Raw genomic sequence first — 14,444 nt, forward strand, 5'->3', positions numbered from 1 at the left:
AGTTTTAAGTAAACAGACCACTGGATAATTCGAAAAAAAAAAACACCGGGACATGAGGCCTGCAGGTCAAAAAGCCATAAGAAAAAAGTTGGATAAAATGATAAAATATTCTGGCACAGAGCACTGGTTTGGCACGGGGGGATTGTGCGCCACATAAGCAGAGGCTATAGAGTCCCTGCTGCTGTCCTGGGTTCAAGCCCAACCCTCAACATTTGCTGCATATCTTTCCCAATTCCGTCCCAATATTTCATCTCTCTCTCTCTCTCTCTCTCTTTCTCTCTCTCTCTCTCTCTCTCTCTCTCTCTCTCTCTCTCTTTCTCTCTCTCTCTCGCTCGCTCTCTCGCTCTCTCTCTCTCTCTCCCTCTATACTGCCCTATCAATAAAGGCATAAAATGGCCAGAAATTTAAAAAGAGTATTTAAATAAGGATGCTGAAAGAGGTCTGTCAACCTGTTGAACAAAGTTTGTGTTTTCTTTATGCTAGTACAGTATTTTGATCTGCATTTAGGAATAAAATATATATTTTTTTTGACTATGTATTACCCCCAAAAGAACCTCAAGTACACCTCATTGCACAGTATAGTATTGGGTCTGTGTCAGTTTGAGTTTGTGAGACACAAAGTAAAGTTGTAGTTCTCTCTCTGTACACCAGAGGGAGTACTAGAGAGTGAAAGCTCAAAAAAGTTTGAGAAACACAGATGGCAGAGCAGATCAAACAGTTTCTCCGATAATCAACAACCTTTGACTGACTTGTCTATGTAACTTTAAGGGGATTTGAAGGGTTAATTTCGTCATCATTTGAGGTCTGGAGCAGTTCATTGCGTTTTTGCAACATACTTCAGCATTTACAACAGATTGTACAGAAGACTTCCATGTAGAGGATTGTGACGCCAAATGTACAGGGTAGTAGTAGTCTTGTGAGGATATCTGTATTATTGCAGCTCTGGCACCGCATGGTGGAGGTTGTTTGGTTTAGTTCTCTAACATGCTCTTAATGTATAAAAAAAAAGAGTGAACCACTACGCCTTTATATTACAGATTTAATTACCTAATGGTAACTTAAAGCCATATTTGAGATTTATGAGTCCACCACTGAGCTTTTTGAATGGGTCAATTTTCATCATTTTTTAATTGTATCTACTCATCACATTATCCATCCATCACCCCTGATGAACCTGACAACCTGCTGGCTTCGTGTACCACCGCGCAATGTTATGCAACCCCAGTATAAGTGACCCTATGGCATGTGTAATCCCCTCCCTCTGTATTTTCTCCACTATCCAATCCTCATCGACTTCTTACATAAATACCGTAAAATCAAACTCTAATCTGTTATTGTTATCATATAGCTTGTAGTTATGTTTAAAATAGTAAATCCATATGAACATTATCATTTATAAAGTAGAATAAAATCAATCAATGTAACTTTAGCAAAAATTAAAGCTTGACACACATTTTGAAGAGCATGTTTTTATTTTGCATACAGTTATTATACAATGTAATGTCTGTGTGTATATTTGAGCAATGAAATAAATCTAAAAATGTAAATATATTTGTTATTTAATATATATTATATATTGTTGATCATTTTCTCTTTATAAAACAGGCATGTCAAAAAACAAAACACAAATGAACATCCATGAAAATAACGGACATTCAGTGCTAAAGCTGATCGCTCCAGGTTACAACTGAATGCTTCTTCAGCAGCAGACTCCCTTCAAGATATCACTCATCAGCTCAACTCAAGCACTGTGCAATCTTCAGGTCACGCATGCCATGACACAGTATCAAGCTGTAAGTAAGCTTATTGCTACCACTGGGTGTCAAACCATGATCAAAAAACTATGGTTTTCTCTTGCATTGTTATGCATACAAACTCCAGTAAATTATGTTGAAGAGCAGGTAAGCCATGGGGAATATGACTCTGGAATAAGAGTCAATCATGTAGCTGTTGCTCATTATGAAGCTGAGGTTTTGTTTTACAGGGTGCTTGCGGCGTAGCCTGGTGCCCTCTGTGGGAGCAGAGACAGTAGAGTTTCGAGCCTGGGTGTTCCTCTCTGTGTTTGGGGTGCTGGCGACCTCTGGAAAAGAAGCCAGGTCAATTTCGTTGTCATGGAAACAGCCATCAAATGCCATAGCCTGGGAGGCGTCGTAGGACTCGGGGATCTGCAGTGACAAAGAGAGGAGAGGAGGGTAAGACTGAGGTAAGCGAGCTCCAGATGGCAGGAAATGATTCTCTGTGGGTCACATGTGTCACATGAGATTTAAGAAGACAAGCAATGAATCAAAAAAAAAAAAAAAAAAAAACTTGAGTTACCCTTGCCCTCTTGAGCTTCTTCATCTCTTCCACTGTGGTGAAATAGTTGACGGCAGCGTACTCAATGACAGAAAGAAAGACAAACAGGAAGCTTGCCCACAAGTAGATGTCTACGGCTTTGACGTAAGACACCTGCGGCATAGAGGCTGAGACACCAGTGATGATAGTGGACATTGTCAGAACAGTGGTGATACCTGGAAACAGAAAAGAGCAGTACATTATAACATGAGAGTTAAAAATGTTGTCTCACAAATGACATCCATTGTTAAGATGAACAGATAAGTCAAAGAGTTCATCAAAGTATTTTTTGGAGTGGTTACCAATGGGCATGGCAAGAGTTGCATTGTTCAATTATCCACTTGAGTATGGGGTTAATAGGTGCATGAATGTTTCACGCTCAATTAGTTTTTGAATGGAGAAAAAAAATGTTCCAGTCTGAGTCATACTGTATTATTTACAGCCAAATAAGCAAAGTAAACAAAAAAGACCTAATCATTTCTTTTCACAAATTTTAATTTGATTAAACCACATACGCTTTATCCATACAGATGCACTACATTCGGACAAACTGTTCTGTCAGTCAAAGGAACTAAATATTGGAATATTCTCCCACTCACAATAACAGACCCACAAACATATGCAACCTTCAAAACACACCTCAAACAGTGGATAAAAGAAAACCAAGTTTGTGACCACCTTTAACCTTTAACCTCTATTATTGTCTTGTGTCACTTGTCACTTGTGCCTTTGTATTTATATTTGTATTTTATTTGTAATTTGTCTTTCTCTGTTACCTGCCTAGGGACAACAGATAGAAACTAGCACTTCTGCTATAATCTGGTATTTTTTACAGCTGTTCATTAATATGCACTGTCCCTAAAACAAATAAATAAATAAATAAAATAAAAAATCTGCTATCTTTAAATTATTACAAATTTTAATAAATAAGATGTTCATGTGTTTTTTATGATTATCTATTATACTATTATATTATTTTCTAAAGAGAATATACGGTGAGGAATAAGCTAGTCCCTGTTGGTTGTCTTCTTGCACTGTGTTGACAAATCTCTACAGTCACTGCAGCTCTTCAAGAAATCGTCACTGTGTAAATTCATCCTTTTTCTAAGTTTTGTGAAACACTTTCGGCTGGTAAAAATGTAAAAGCCGGAGCTTTTATTTTGAAAGAGTGACACCAGTAGGAACGGTAAAACTACAGGTGAGTCGTCCACAACGAACTTTTGTTTGTTAAGCACCTGGCAGACAAGAGTTCAAAGTTTGCAAGAATATCATTTTCATTCGTAAAAACGTAGGCCTATGTGTTATTTTAATGTGTTTTTGTCTAGTTTGCTTAGTTAGAGGTATTAGCGCTTTCACCTTTACTACGGTGATTCAGTTTAACAAATTATCATGTTAACAGGTGACTTTTAGTAAAATGCCTCTCGTTGTCATGGTTACACCAGCTGTTGGACACTGAAAGAGGATAACTAGCTGACCCTGCGGATGCCGCTTTTTTTTTAAAAAGTTTTTAACCGCAATGTCAAACTATACTCCTCAGTTGTCTTAAATGAAAAACACAATCACAGGGGCAGCTACTTTCCTATTTAATATGTATATATATATATTTAATATTTAAATATTACAGACCCATTTGGCCGGAAGTCACCAGTTAACATGGTCACATAATATAACAAAACAGTTGTAAGGTTAAAACGCTGTAACCCATTCGCTGACTATGTAAAATGGAAAGAGGTGAGTTTTGAACACAATTGGTCATTATGTTGTATTTTTTAAAATATAAAAAGTATAGTAGGGACTTTTAGTCTTTAGTCGTTGGTGTGTTCACTCTGTGACGCTTTGTGCACCGAATTTATGTTTTCAACATATTTACCAAATCAAACACAATACATATAGGCTATTAGTATGCTGGCATTTAGCTTATTTAAATTCCTTTCTATCAGATGAGTTTTTTCCCAGTTTCAGTCTTAACACAAGGAGACACCAGACACAGTGTTGGTGGTCAGAGCATCAGAGGAACGTTTAGCAGGTCAATAGTGTGTGACTGTTGAAATGCTTTCCTGTAATGCATGCAATGAAAGTACCTAGTATTTCACCTGTATAGTCAGAAACACTAAAATGTATAGAAGAGTAAATGTAAGTTTAAGAGAACTGCTGTGGGAGGAGGATACACTACCTTGGTCTGACCTAACCAGCTGCATATAAACAGAAGTGTTGTTAATATTTTTAACTAACCACTGACTGGAATAAAACAAACGAGTACACAACAGGTGTAGCTTTTATGTTTGTACTAATTCGTATCCAAAGTTGTAATTCTACAGTTTTGTGTATAAACATGTGTATGTTTGTTTTGTAGGCTCCAGAAAGTACAACAGAGTCTCAGTACCGAGAGAGACACGGGCAGGTACAGCCCTCCTGTCTATCCAGAAAGAGACCCAGGACAGCATCACCATCAGCATGGTGGGAAAGTAAGTCTGTAGCATGAAGAAGAAGATATGCCTCCTGAGAATGAAGTTTATGTAGAGCCGATTGTACCAACCTGAAACACAGATAAATAGACACGAAGTGGAGGTGGGGCTGGCAGGGTGGGGAAGCGGGGGCAATACAACTGAGAGTGGCAGCAGAAAACAAGAAAAAAAAAACTCTGGAAAATGTTTAAAAAAACACATGCAAAGGATTATGTTGAGGATCCAAGAAAGTACAACATGAACCTACAAGAAGAAGCTAGAACTCAGCTAAGAAAGTAATTATTTCGTCTAGAGCTGAGGTTATATAAAAACCTCTTAAAGTGGATATGTTCCAACAAGATTATTTCACACTGGGAAGGAAATCTGCCTGCTGCCTTTTCTATCCTTCTTTCTCACACTAAAACTGTGACAGCAGACACAGACAGGCTTTATAAAAGTGGACTTAGCAGTCAGCCATTGACCAACAACTCTCTGATTAAATTAAAAAGGATCCCAAGGAAGCAATGTTACAAGATTTAAAAGCACATGAGGATATCTTAAGTATGTGCTTTAAAATCAAGGCGATATTATCTCCTCAAATTGAGCTTGAAATGTTTTTGAAATGTATTAGGTAATGGAAATGACCAATGTCTCCGAAAGATACTATTTCACTATTTCCATAATGGATAAAGTTCAGGTAACTTTGAAAGGGTAGGTGTGAGCTACTAAATGATGTCATGCAAACAGCTTATCATTTCTTAGCTGATTGGCATTTTTTCAGTCTAATATTGACTTATTTTTCAAACTGTGTCGTTGAACACAGCAATACAGGATAAACAGCACTGGATTCATGCATGTACGCTTATAAAGAGAGTCCAAGAAAGATGTTTTTACCAGCAGGTGGATTAGCCAAAGAAGGGTTTTACTTTCCACAACAAATGAACCAGGCAATTGAAACAGGTAAACACACTAAACACAGCAGCCTCACATGAAAAATCTATTTCTCTCATATCTTCTTTGATTAGGCTGTGAGCTGCTAGTCCTGCTCAGCTTGTTTCTCTGATGTTCAATAACTACTAACTTAATGATCAGGTGGTGCTTACTGGAAACAAAGTCGAACCTGCTTCTTATAGGTAAAACATCATACTTATATAGACGCTTGTATAGGAAAAGGGTAACAAATGGTTTGATAAACAGTATGACTGACAGTTAGCTGCTGGCTTTGGTTGCATATTCAGATTTGCAGTTACAGATGAGAGTGTTTCAGTATTAATCTTATAATCTAGCTCTGAGGTTTGAAAAATAAGTTGTTGTTTTTTAAAATCAGGGCATTATAATCCCATCATTCTTACTGTTTGAAGCTGTTGTTAGCACAGTACTTTCATAGCTTTTAGAAGCAGAAGGACATTAGGGTTTTGTGGTATAAACTGTATTGATAAAGTCAGGAGCTCTCTGGTTTTTCCCAATCCGGGTACAGCTCAGAGGGCCCCCAGGCTCCAACCTCACATACCAGTACTGCTGTAGAAGGCAAGCCCAAAGGAAGGCTGGAAGTCTTCCACAAAAAACTGAGAGAGCACGATCTCGTCAGTCCTTAATGAATCGTTTCCGTTCTTCCAGTAGAGCATTAGGTCGTTCTCATTGTAGGCATCTTCAAAAAGAGGAGAGAAGGGAGGAAGAGTCATGGATGTGTTTCTTAGAGGGGACGAGGGAGTGCACAGAAATGGGACTCCCGACTCTCCTCTGAGATCAGGATCCATGCTTTATTTACCCAAAAATATATGTTAGACAGAAAGTGAAATAAAGAAAGAGCAGCTGGCCTAAGAGACAAAAAAAAAAATCTTCAAACTTTATATGGAAATTAATTCTGACTCTGTTGTTATTTGTAACCAACTTCAAGTTCAGAGAGGGATAGAATGAAAACAGAATCCCTTGTAAATCCCGCTTTGGAAATACAAAAATGTGTAATGGACAGAGATTGACCTGATTGAGGATTACCACTCAATTTTTCTATGTTAAAAGAAGATTGTGATGTGACTGTGTGTTCATGGTGTATGGTAATGGACTGTGAGTATTACAGAGTGCGTCCACTCAGTCAACCCCAAAACATATCCATCAGGGGTTTTGACTAGCAACATGGAAACTGATCAATCGTTTTTTTTAATGTCAGAACTATCACTTGCAAGGGCCTTTCAAAAACAAACCAGTGTTGCAGAAAAGGGTTATTTGTTATTTGCTTAAAATGTAGAGTGGGCACATTTTGTTAAGAGGGTTGTTACACAAGCTTAACACATCAAAATAAGTACAGCTTTGGATATCTTATCAGACACCAAACGTCCACATCGTCCCACTGTAGTTTGATACTCACAGCTCTCCAGCTCCAGAGAGCAATTCTGTGTGTCCAGAGGGAAACTGCTGAAGTCCATGGAGCAAAGTGCAGTCACGGTGATCCTGAAACACATTATAGTTAAAGAGAGGCCTACGTGAAATAAGCAGTCTTTCACAATCAACCACTGTGTTCTCATAAAAATGTAATATTTGAATTACTGCCGTTAAGAACAGCCTGCGTAGATTTACGTCAGCCAGCTAGCTAGTCACATGTTCACTGGATTTATTTTAAACAGTAAAGATGTATATGATTATATAAACTGATTCGTTCATTTAATTACTGTGTCAGTGCATGATCGGCTCACTGATTGCAGCAAGCTGTTAGCGGTGACGCCATATTGTCAACAGCTGTGGCTGAAATGGATATAATGAGTCTGAAAGCCAACTGGCCATACTCTCATGTGACTTTTAGGCTTTGCTCACTAAACCATACATTAATAGTCTAGTGGATGTTTTATGTCTTCATTTAAGTTATTTTCAAAAGGTGATATTTTAATATATGAATATTGACTCATTCAATTTGATTTATAGCACGTGTAAGATTAGAGAAGAAAAGTAGATATGACCGAACCTCTTCCTAAAAAGGCATAGTTTAATTGTTATGCAATACAATGATCTTTAGATTTTTTGAATAGTTTGAATGGAATTTGCTGCCATAGCTACACTTTGTCTCGACTGTCCTCAAATATACTGCTGAATAGTTCTTCTTGCACTTTGTGTTTGGGTCATTTTAGTCCCTCTTGGAAAACCTAACTGGCAGATTCTACAGGACTCGTTTTTTTCCGTCATAAAAACATGGTCTTGGACTTGGAGGTGCTGACCCTCATCCTAGCTGCTTCGCACTCAGCTGCAAACCCCAATGCCTGCTGTTGGTCCCAGAATGAGGAAGCTAACAAAACCTCATCATCTGCAAAAAGCAGATATGAGATTTTGAGGCCCCCAAAGTGGAAACCCTCTTCCCCCCAGGTGCACCCTGAGATCCTGTTCTTGAAAATCACAAACAGAATTGGTGACAAGGGGCAACCCTGGCCATGCCAACACGCACCGGGAAGGTGTCTGACTTTATGCCGAGGATGCTGAACACAGCCCCTACTTTGCTCATACAGAGATGACTTGTAGCAGCGGCCTAGGACCCAATCTTCCGCAGCAACCCCAACATGACCTCCCAAGGGACAAGGTCATAAGCCTTCTTCAAGTCCAAAAAACACATGTAGACTGAATGAGCAAACTCCCAAGTGATGTGAGTGATGCACTTTGTCCTTGTGAGAAGTCTGGCTGCAGAGTTCTACAATCCGAAGTTGTGCTATTGCTTTTGTATTGAAGCATTTTAAAAGGGCGTTACAGTAATCCAGCCGTGAAATAAAAACATAAATATATTTTTTTTGTGTTGTTAAAATATAAAATTGAACTAATCTTTGATGTGTTCCAAGTTGATAAAAGCAAGATTGAACCAGTGTTTCTTAGTGTTTTGATTAAAACTTAGGTCACAATCAAATACAACCCCCAAGTTTCTAACTTGGCTTTAACATTTGGGAATAGTGGGCTGAGCAGTAGCTGGATCTGGTTCTGAATATTCTCAAGGCCAATAAGAAGCATTTGTGTTTTGTCAGTTGTGTGACATAGCCAGTTTATTGTATACGGTGGGTTTTATGGATGTAATGAAATTTTATGATGACAGATGATATGATGATGTAAAGGTAAAACAAAATTGGACAAGAATTGAGCCTTATGGTACTGCATGACTTCTATGCAGTAGAAGGGATGAATGAATTGACTGAGACAAAAAATTGCCAGTTTCAAAGATAGGAAGTAAACCAGTCAAGGCTATTAAAGTGGCTTGATCGATGCTGGCGAAAGCTACGCTAAATGGTAAATGGACTTGAACTTGTTTAGTCCTTTTTTTGTCTTCTGAACACTCAAACACTCAGCAACACTCAAAGCTGGGGATTTAACCCCCAACCTTTCGGTTGAGAGACAACTGACTCTACCGCTGGGCCACAGCTGCTTCTACTTCCCAGTTTAATGTCTGTCCCTTTTGCGTACTGTAGATGCAGAACTTGACATACAAAAAAAGGCTTCTAACAATGCATTTTGTTTTGGAATATTTAAAAAAAAAAAAGCTGTATTTAAATCAGTCATAATAGGAATATGTTGTATGCCCAAAAAACCTCTTCAAAACACTGGATGGACTGAGTTGATCTGCCATTTTCCTGTAATTTTGCCAATGTGGTTGCAGCTGCTGTTCATTCCTACTTTGATGATCGTGATCACTTTATGAGTCGTGACAGAAGAGGCACTTTTTTTACCTGACACTATAGAGGATATTTCCATCTGGAAAAACCCTCAGCATGATGTTCTCCATGGTTGTATCGTGGATAAAAGAACGCTTAGAGTGAACAAAGAACACGTCAGGAACCCAAATCTTCTTTACAAGACGTGCATCAAAAGTTCGACTCTTGTTGCTGCTTGAGGGGAAGGCCAGGCGATCGTCCTGCCAGTAATGCCTCAGGTACAATGTCATGGTGAAGTCCTGAAAAAAATCACATACATCAAAAAAAGTTACGTTCAAAGCCAATGCTTAAAAAGAGAAACCAAATACTGGTTAGCGTACTACAGAGGTTCTAGAGATGCACGAACCATGTTAACTTCCGATATGCTGTCTATGCTCTCTACCTGGACGTCGATGCCCACAGGAATAGCTGAACCTGCAAAAAGGTCAAACGTGAAATGGATTATAAACAGTGTCATATTTTCCATGAATCATCTGTGTGCACAACTGGCAGAGATTATCCAGTATATGTGTAAATCCTACTACTGATAAGATATAAGCCACGTCTGAAATGATGACCCAGACATCATGCTGGTTCTAAAACATGATTCAGCTTAAAGTTGCATTCAGCTGAATTCCTCGTAATAACATCACCTCACTGGTTCCTATGTAATCCAACAGGTAATCCAATGGGCCAGACACAACAAATACATACATTTTATTTCTGGATGAGCTATAACTAATTAAATAGTATTATGAGATTCCTTACAGGACACTAAAACTGAAATTTACAAGAAAACGAAAAATGCATTTGGAAGAGCGGACCATAGCCTAGGCCAATAGTCCACGGCTTTTGTGTATTTTCACTCTGCCATACACATAGAGGTGATACAATGTGTTCATTATTATTGACCGTGGTCTGGATCCCTGCCGAGGTTTAATGGGTTTAATGGGTTGACCTATGTTTCACCTCTACATCAAGTTGAATGGAAATCGGTACCTTTTAAGTTATCTTTCTGACATATTAGTATTGTTCTTTAGTTCATGAAGCAGTTAAAAAAAATAATAGTTTAAGCTCTTACAACGGCCTACATGGATTCACACTTTTTAAATTTTACTTTTTGAAAACATGCAGATGAACAATTAAAAGTTCATTAGTTCATTTTCTTTAACCACCATTTTCATTGTAAATCTGAAGCATATCAAGCTTACAGATACAAAAGCTCACTGACACCAACAGTCTCATCAATTGGCATTTAAGAACACATCACACAAAGCAATACAAAGCAAACCTTGGGGGGAAATCTGCACAAGAGGTCAGAGCCAGGAAACCAACCAGGTTTTTTTCTTTCTGGTGAACGTTTATGGGACCTTATCTTGAATATGGTGAAATCCACCAGTCTCTTATCAAACATTTTATTCCACCATATCAGCCTTATTAAATATTGAAACAGCATCAATGTAATGTGTTGTTTCTCTTTTTGAACAGGTTTGTGACTGTTACTAAAATTCATCTATGTCCTCTGTACATTTATCTTTTAGTACTTTCTGCTTGCCATTTTGACTGATTTAGATCTTCAGCCTCACAGATATTCTTTATCTTCATCAAGCATGTGATGTCAGAATTTTTGTAATCCATAGGCTTTTCTGGTAAGATAAGCAAAGAACAGTTATACGCAAATCATGCAGGTGCAGGGCAGTGCAAAAACCACAGACTGAGGAAGAAGGAAAAAGAGCGGGCATATCTTCTTCCTCAAGTTACAAAGAACCCTCACCAATTATGCACACTGAAATTATGCATATAAACATGTTCCAGCAGTTTTATTTAAAAAAAAAAAAAAAAAAAAAAAAAAAAGCCTTCTGCCAATTTACAAAGCAACTTTTAAAACAACTGGCTCAAAATCAAGAATTTTAGGTCGAAACAATCTAAAAAAACAAGTGCAAAATTCAAGATGGATTGGTGAAGTGCCATCATATTTTACAATATAAGCCTCCAATGTGGTGTTTAGTATGGAATGGTCTTCATGTCATTTTCCAATTGCACAATACTGCCAACGTATGATGTGTACTGTAAACTGTACTGATGTCTCTGTGCCATTATCTAATGAATAAGCTGTGGAAAGCGTTCGTCTATGATAACAATGGAGTAGTCAAGGGGGAGGGATTATATCGGGCAGCCAGGGTCCTGAAAGTAAAGTCCTGTTCATTTTTATCCAGCGTTAGGTCACAGGCTTTTTGAACTCCTAACAGGCACGAAACCCTCCGGAGCCAACAAAGGGCGTCTGTTCAAACTATCGGATTAATTGATCTGATGCATGAAAAAAATAAAGAATCTTACAAAACACTCAATCCCATCATACAATCATACAGTCTTTGCTGATTTTGTGAGATCTAATAATTTGCGAGGAAAACATAATGACGTAAGAGTTGACACAGTGACACAGGCGGTACAGGAAAGCTGTTCCAGTCAGTTACTCTCAGGAGACCTTCACATTGTGTGCCAAAAGAGGCTTTATGTGAAGGGTTTGTATGACAATGCATATTTTCTTTGTCACGTTGCAATATTCCCCATTTGGAAACTGAATGTCATGTCCTTGTCACCACTCCCTGCAGGCCTGTTCACAAAAAGACTGTTACATTCTCCAACCCCTGAGATGAGGATCTCGCCCTTTACCCCTTCTGACAATGAATAAGCCATTTAAGTTATTTTAAATTGAAAGGGATTGTGAACATGGTGTTCAAGAGGTTTCAAAAGCTACGATTATTTTAACAAAAGTGTTTTTTTGTACAGCTCACACATGAATTACAAGCACACACAAATACACAATCCAGATGTGTGCTTTGGGACACAGGGAAATATGTTTTGAATATTCTCTAACATGATTTTTTTTTTTTTCCATTTCCATCCACAGAACCACTAGACACGCATATCAGATTATTTTATCTGTACTGTCACTGTCTGCAATCATCATCTCACATGGCAGACAATCTAGGTCACTCAGGTTTTTTGGGAGGCGTACGTAATACCAAAGACAGCACAGTAACCTACATTAACCTCACTGAGTTGCCAGGAAACATATGGTTACGAAAAATGACAGGAACTGTCGAATTCAACAAAACGATCAGGTGTGCGTCTTACCTCCGAAGCCGGGCCGCATTGCAAAGTCATGGTCCTCAATCCGAAGCAGCTGCTCCGATTTAATTAGCATAGATTTGGTGCTGTCCAGCTTTTTCATCTTAAGGTCCACCCGCCTGAGAACCAAAAAGATCAAATCACAGCTTGTGTGGAAACTCTCTCTCTCTCTCTCTCTCTCTGTCACCATCTTACCCTTTCTAAGACACTCGAAGCAGAGCAGGCATCTGGTTGAGGGAGTCTGTGATGGTTCATTTTACTTGAGCAGTCTGATTACAACTGAAGGCCTTGGTTTGTAGACAACAAAAGTTCTCTTCAGGATATCGACACTGATCTGACGCAGTTCTAACTGGGTCAGAGATATTTAGCGACCTCTGTTGTATCTCTATTATGAGTTGACCTTGACCAGGTAATATATTTTTTGCACTAAATACTCCATCTGTCTTCACATTCTATAAGTCCTCATATCTGAACCAAAAAAGGAGCCTGAATATCAGTTTATCTCTGAAGACAACGCTTTTCCAATCAATTGCACAGATCTCCTGTCACCTCACATGATCACCTTGAACCCACTCTTACCTTTCGAACAATATTTCTGATGACATTGTAAAGTAGCAAAACGTAAAAGCATCCACAAAATACTGTATCCAGCTGTTAAAAAAAAAAGGGAATTTGCAGAGAAATCCCACTTTGGCTCACCCTCTGTGCTTTTGTTTGGTATTCTCTCCGACGTACTGCTCCTTGTGTCTCCTCTTGTTGGGGTAGTGGCTGCCGTTGAGGTGGGTGACGGGCCACATCCAGGCCAAGCACATCAGTCTGAAGGCCAGGAGGGCCACTCTCATGGTTAAGCTGGGGCTGGAAAGACGCAAGGAACGCAGACGTTCCTCACGCCTCGTTAGTGTCTCGTCCAGGGAATGCCACAGCTGCCCCTGTCCTCTACTGGCACGTCCATGTCCCAGCAGCGCTCATTCTGCCCTGCCACACACACACCCCGCTACGTCTGCATTATCCTGCTCTTTCATCTTCTGTGACATGGTGAACATTAGTCAAGATATATCCGGTGCTTAGCTCCAATGCACAGGCATCCCCGTGGTTTGCTTGTCTCTGTGTCATCCCTCTGCTTACGTCTCCTGACACAACATGTTGCCCTGACTCTACCAATGTCCCCTCCCTCTGATTTAAAACCAAATATCAATTTATTCCTATAATGACAAAGGAATACCATTAATTCCTCTCTAATCTTCTTAGCTGTGGTTGGTGAAATCTTTCAGTAACCTACAAACTGCATGCAGCAGAGGGAGGGGAGGGGGGATAATACAACCAGCGGTTTCATCATCATTCTGACCAGATAAAAATAAAAAGCCTGTAGCCTACTTTTCACGCAGTGCAGGATTTTCCCTCGAATTGCGCTGCGCTCTGTGACGGGTGGGAGGACGCATATGATCATATAATTGAGAGGAGACAGATGAAAGCATATGTTTGGGCCACATCTGCAAATGCTGCACTTGTGACTCTTGAGCACGCAGAGATGATGTTGAACTGAGGCTTTGAACTCTTTTCCCCTCATCAGGTGTTACAAAAGAGGAACAAGAACACAGTCTGAAAATAAAACGTCACTCACATCATGTCATCAGCTTTTGAGAGGTTTAATGACATTCACAAAAACTGAACAGTCCTTTCTGAGCCAGCATTGTGGTTAAGCTCTTATTTTAGGCCAAAGGATCCCCTGCATTACAAGAAATGCTTCATAATAGAGTGAAATCTAGTTCAAACCCAAAATACACCATCATCTAAAATAATGTCATACAGTTGAATCATTTCCTTTCTGAAACGAAATGAACACGATTTATGAGTTATTGTGATGGGTAATGATTTCCTT

General features: G+C 39.0%; 1 protein-coding gene across 1 annotated transcript; it reads right to left on the reverse strand.

Moving 5' to 3' along the window:
• Positions 1 to 1,460: 1,460 nt before the first annotated feature.
• On the reverse strand, positions 1,461 to 13,734 carry gabrr3a (gamma-aminobutyric acid type A receptor subunit rho3a). The gene is made up of 9 exons (XM_020633401.3): positions 13,265 to 13,734; positions 12,572 to 12,684; positions 9,801 to 9,868; positions 9,470 to 9,693; positions 7,144 to 7,226; positions 6,289 to 6,426; positions 4,718 to 4,870; positions 2,317 to 2,510; positions 1,461 to 2,165 (listed from the first exon to the last, which is right to left on the reverse strand). Exons 1-9 carry the CDS (start codon positions 13,405 to 13,407, stop codon positions 1,863 to 1,865), a joined length of 1,419 nt encoding a protein of 472 aa, XP_020489057.1. The 5' UTR covers positions 13,408 to 13,734; the 3' UTR covers positions 1,461 to 1,862.
• Positions 13,735 to 14,444: the final 710 nt, after the last annotated feature.

This window comes from Labrus bergylta, chromosome 14 (genome assembly GCF_963930695.1).
Source record: "Labrus bergylta chromosome 14, fLabBer1.1, whole genome shotgun sequence".
Lineage (NCBI taxonomy): Eukaryota > Metazoa > Chordata > Actinopteri > Labriformes > Labridae > Labrus > Labrus bergylta.

What these genes read in the sequence shown, in the direction of transcription:
- gabrr3a (XM_020633401.3), bottom strand. Translation starts at nt 13,407, where the DNA reads ATGAGAGTGGCCCTCCTGGCCTTCAGACTGATGTGCTTGGCCTGGATG. An exon ending in AATGCGGCCCGGCTTCGGAG is followed by an intron (nt 9,869 to 12,571) that starts GTAAGACGCACA and finishes ACCTTTTTGCAG; the next exon opens with GTTCAGCTATTCCTGTGGGC. An exon ending in CTCTCTGGAGCTGGAGAGCT is followed by an intron (nt 6,427 to 7,143) that starts GTGAGTATCAAA and finishes CTCTTTTTGAAG; the next exon opens with ATGCCTACAATGAGAACGAC.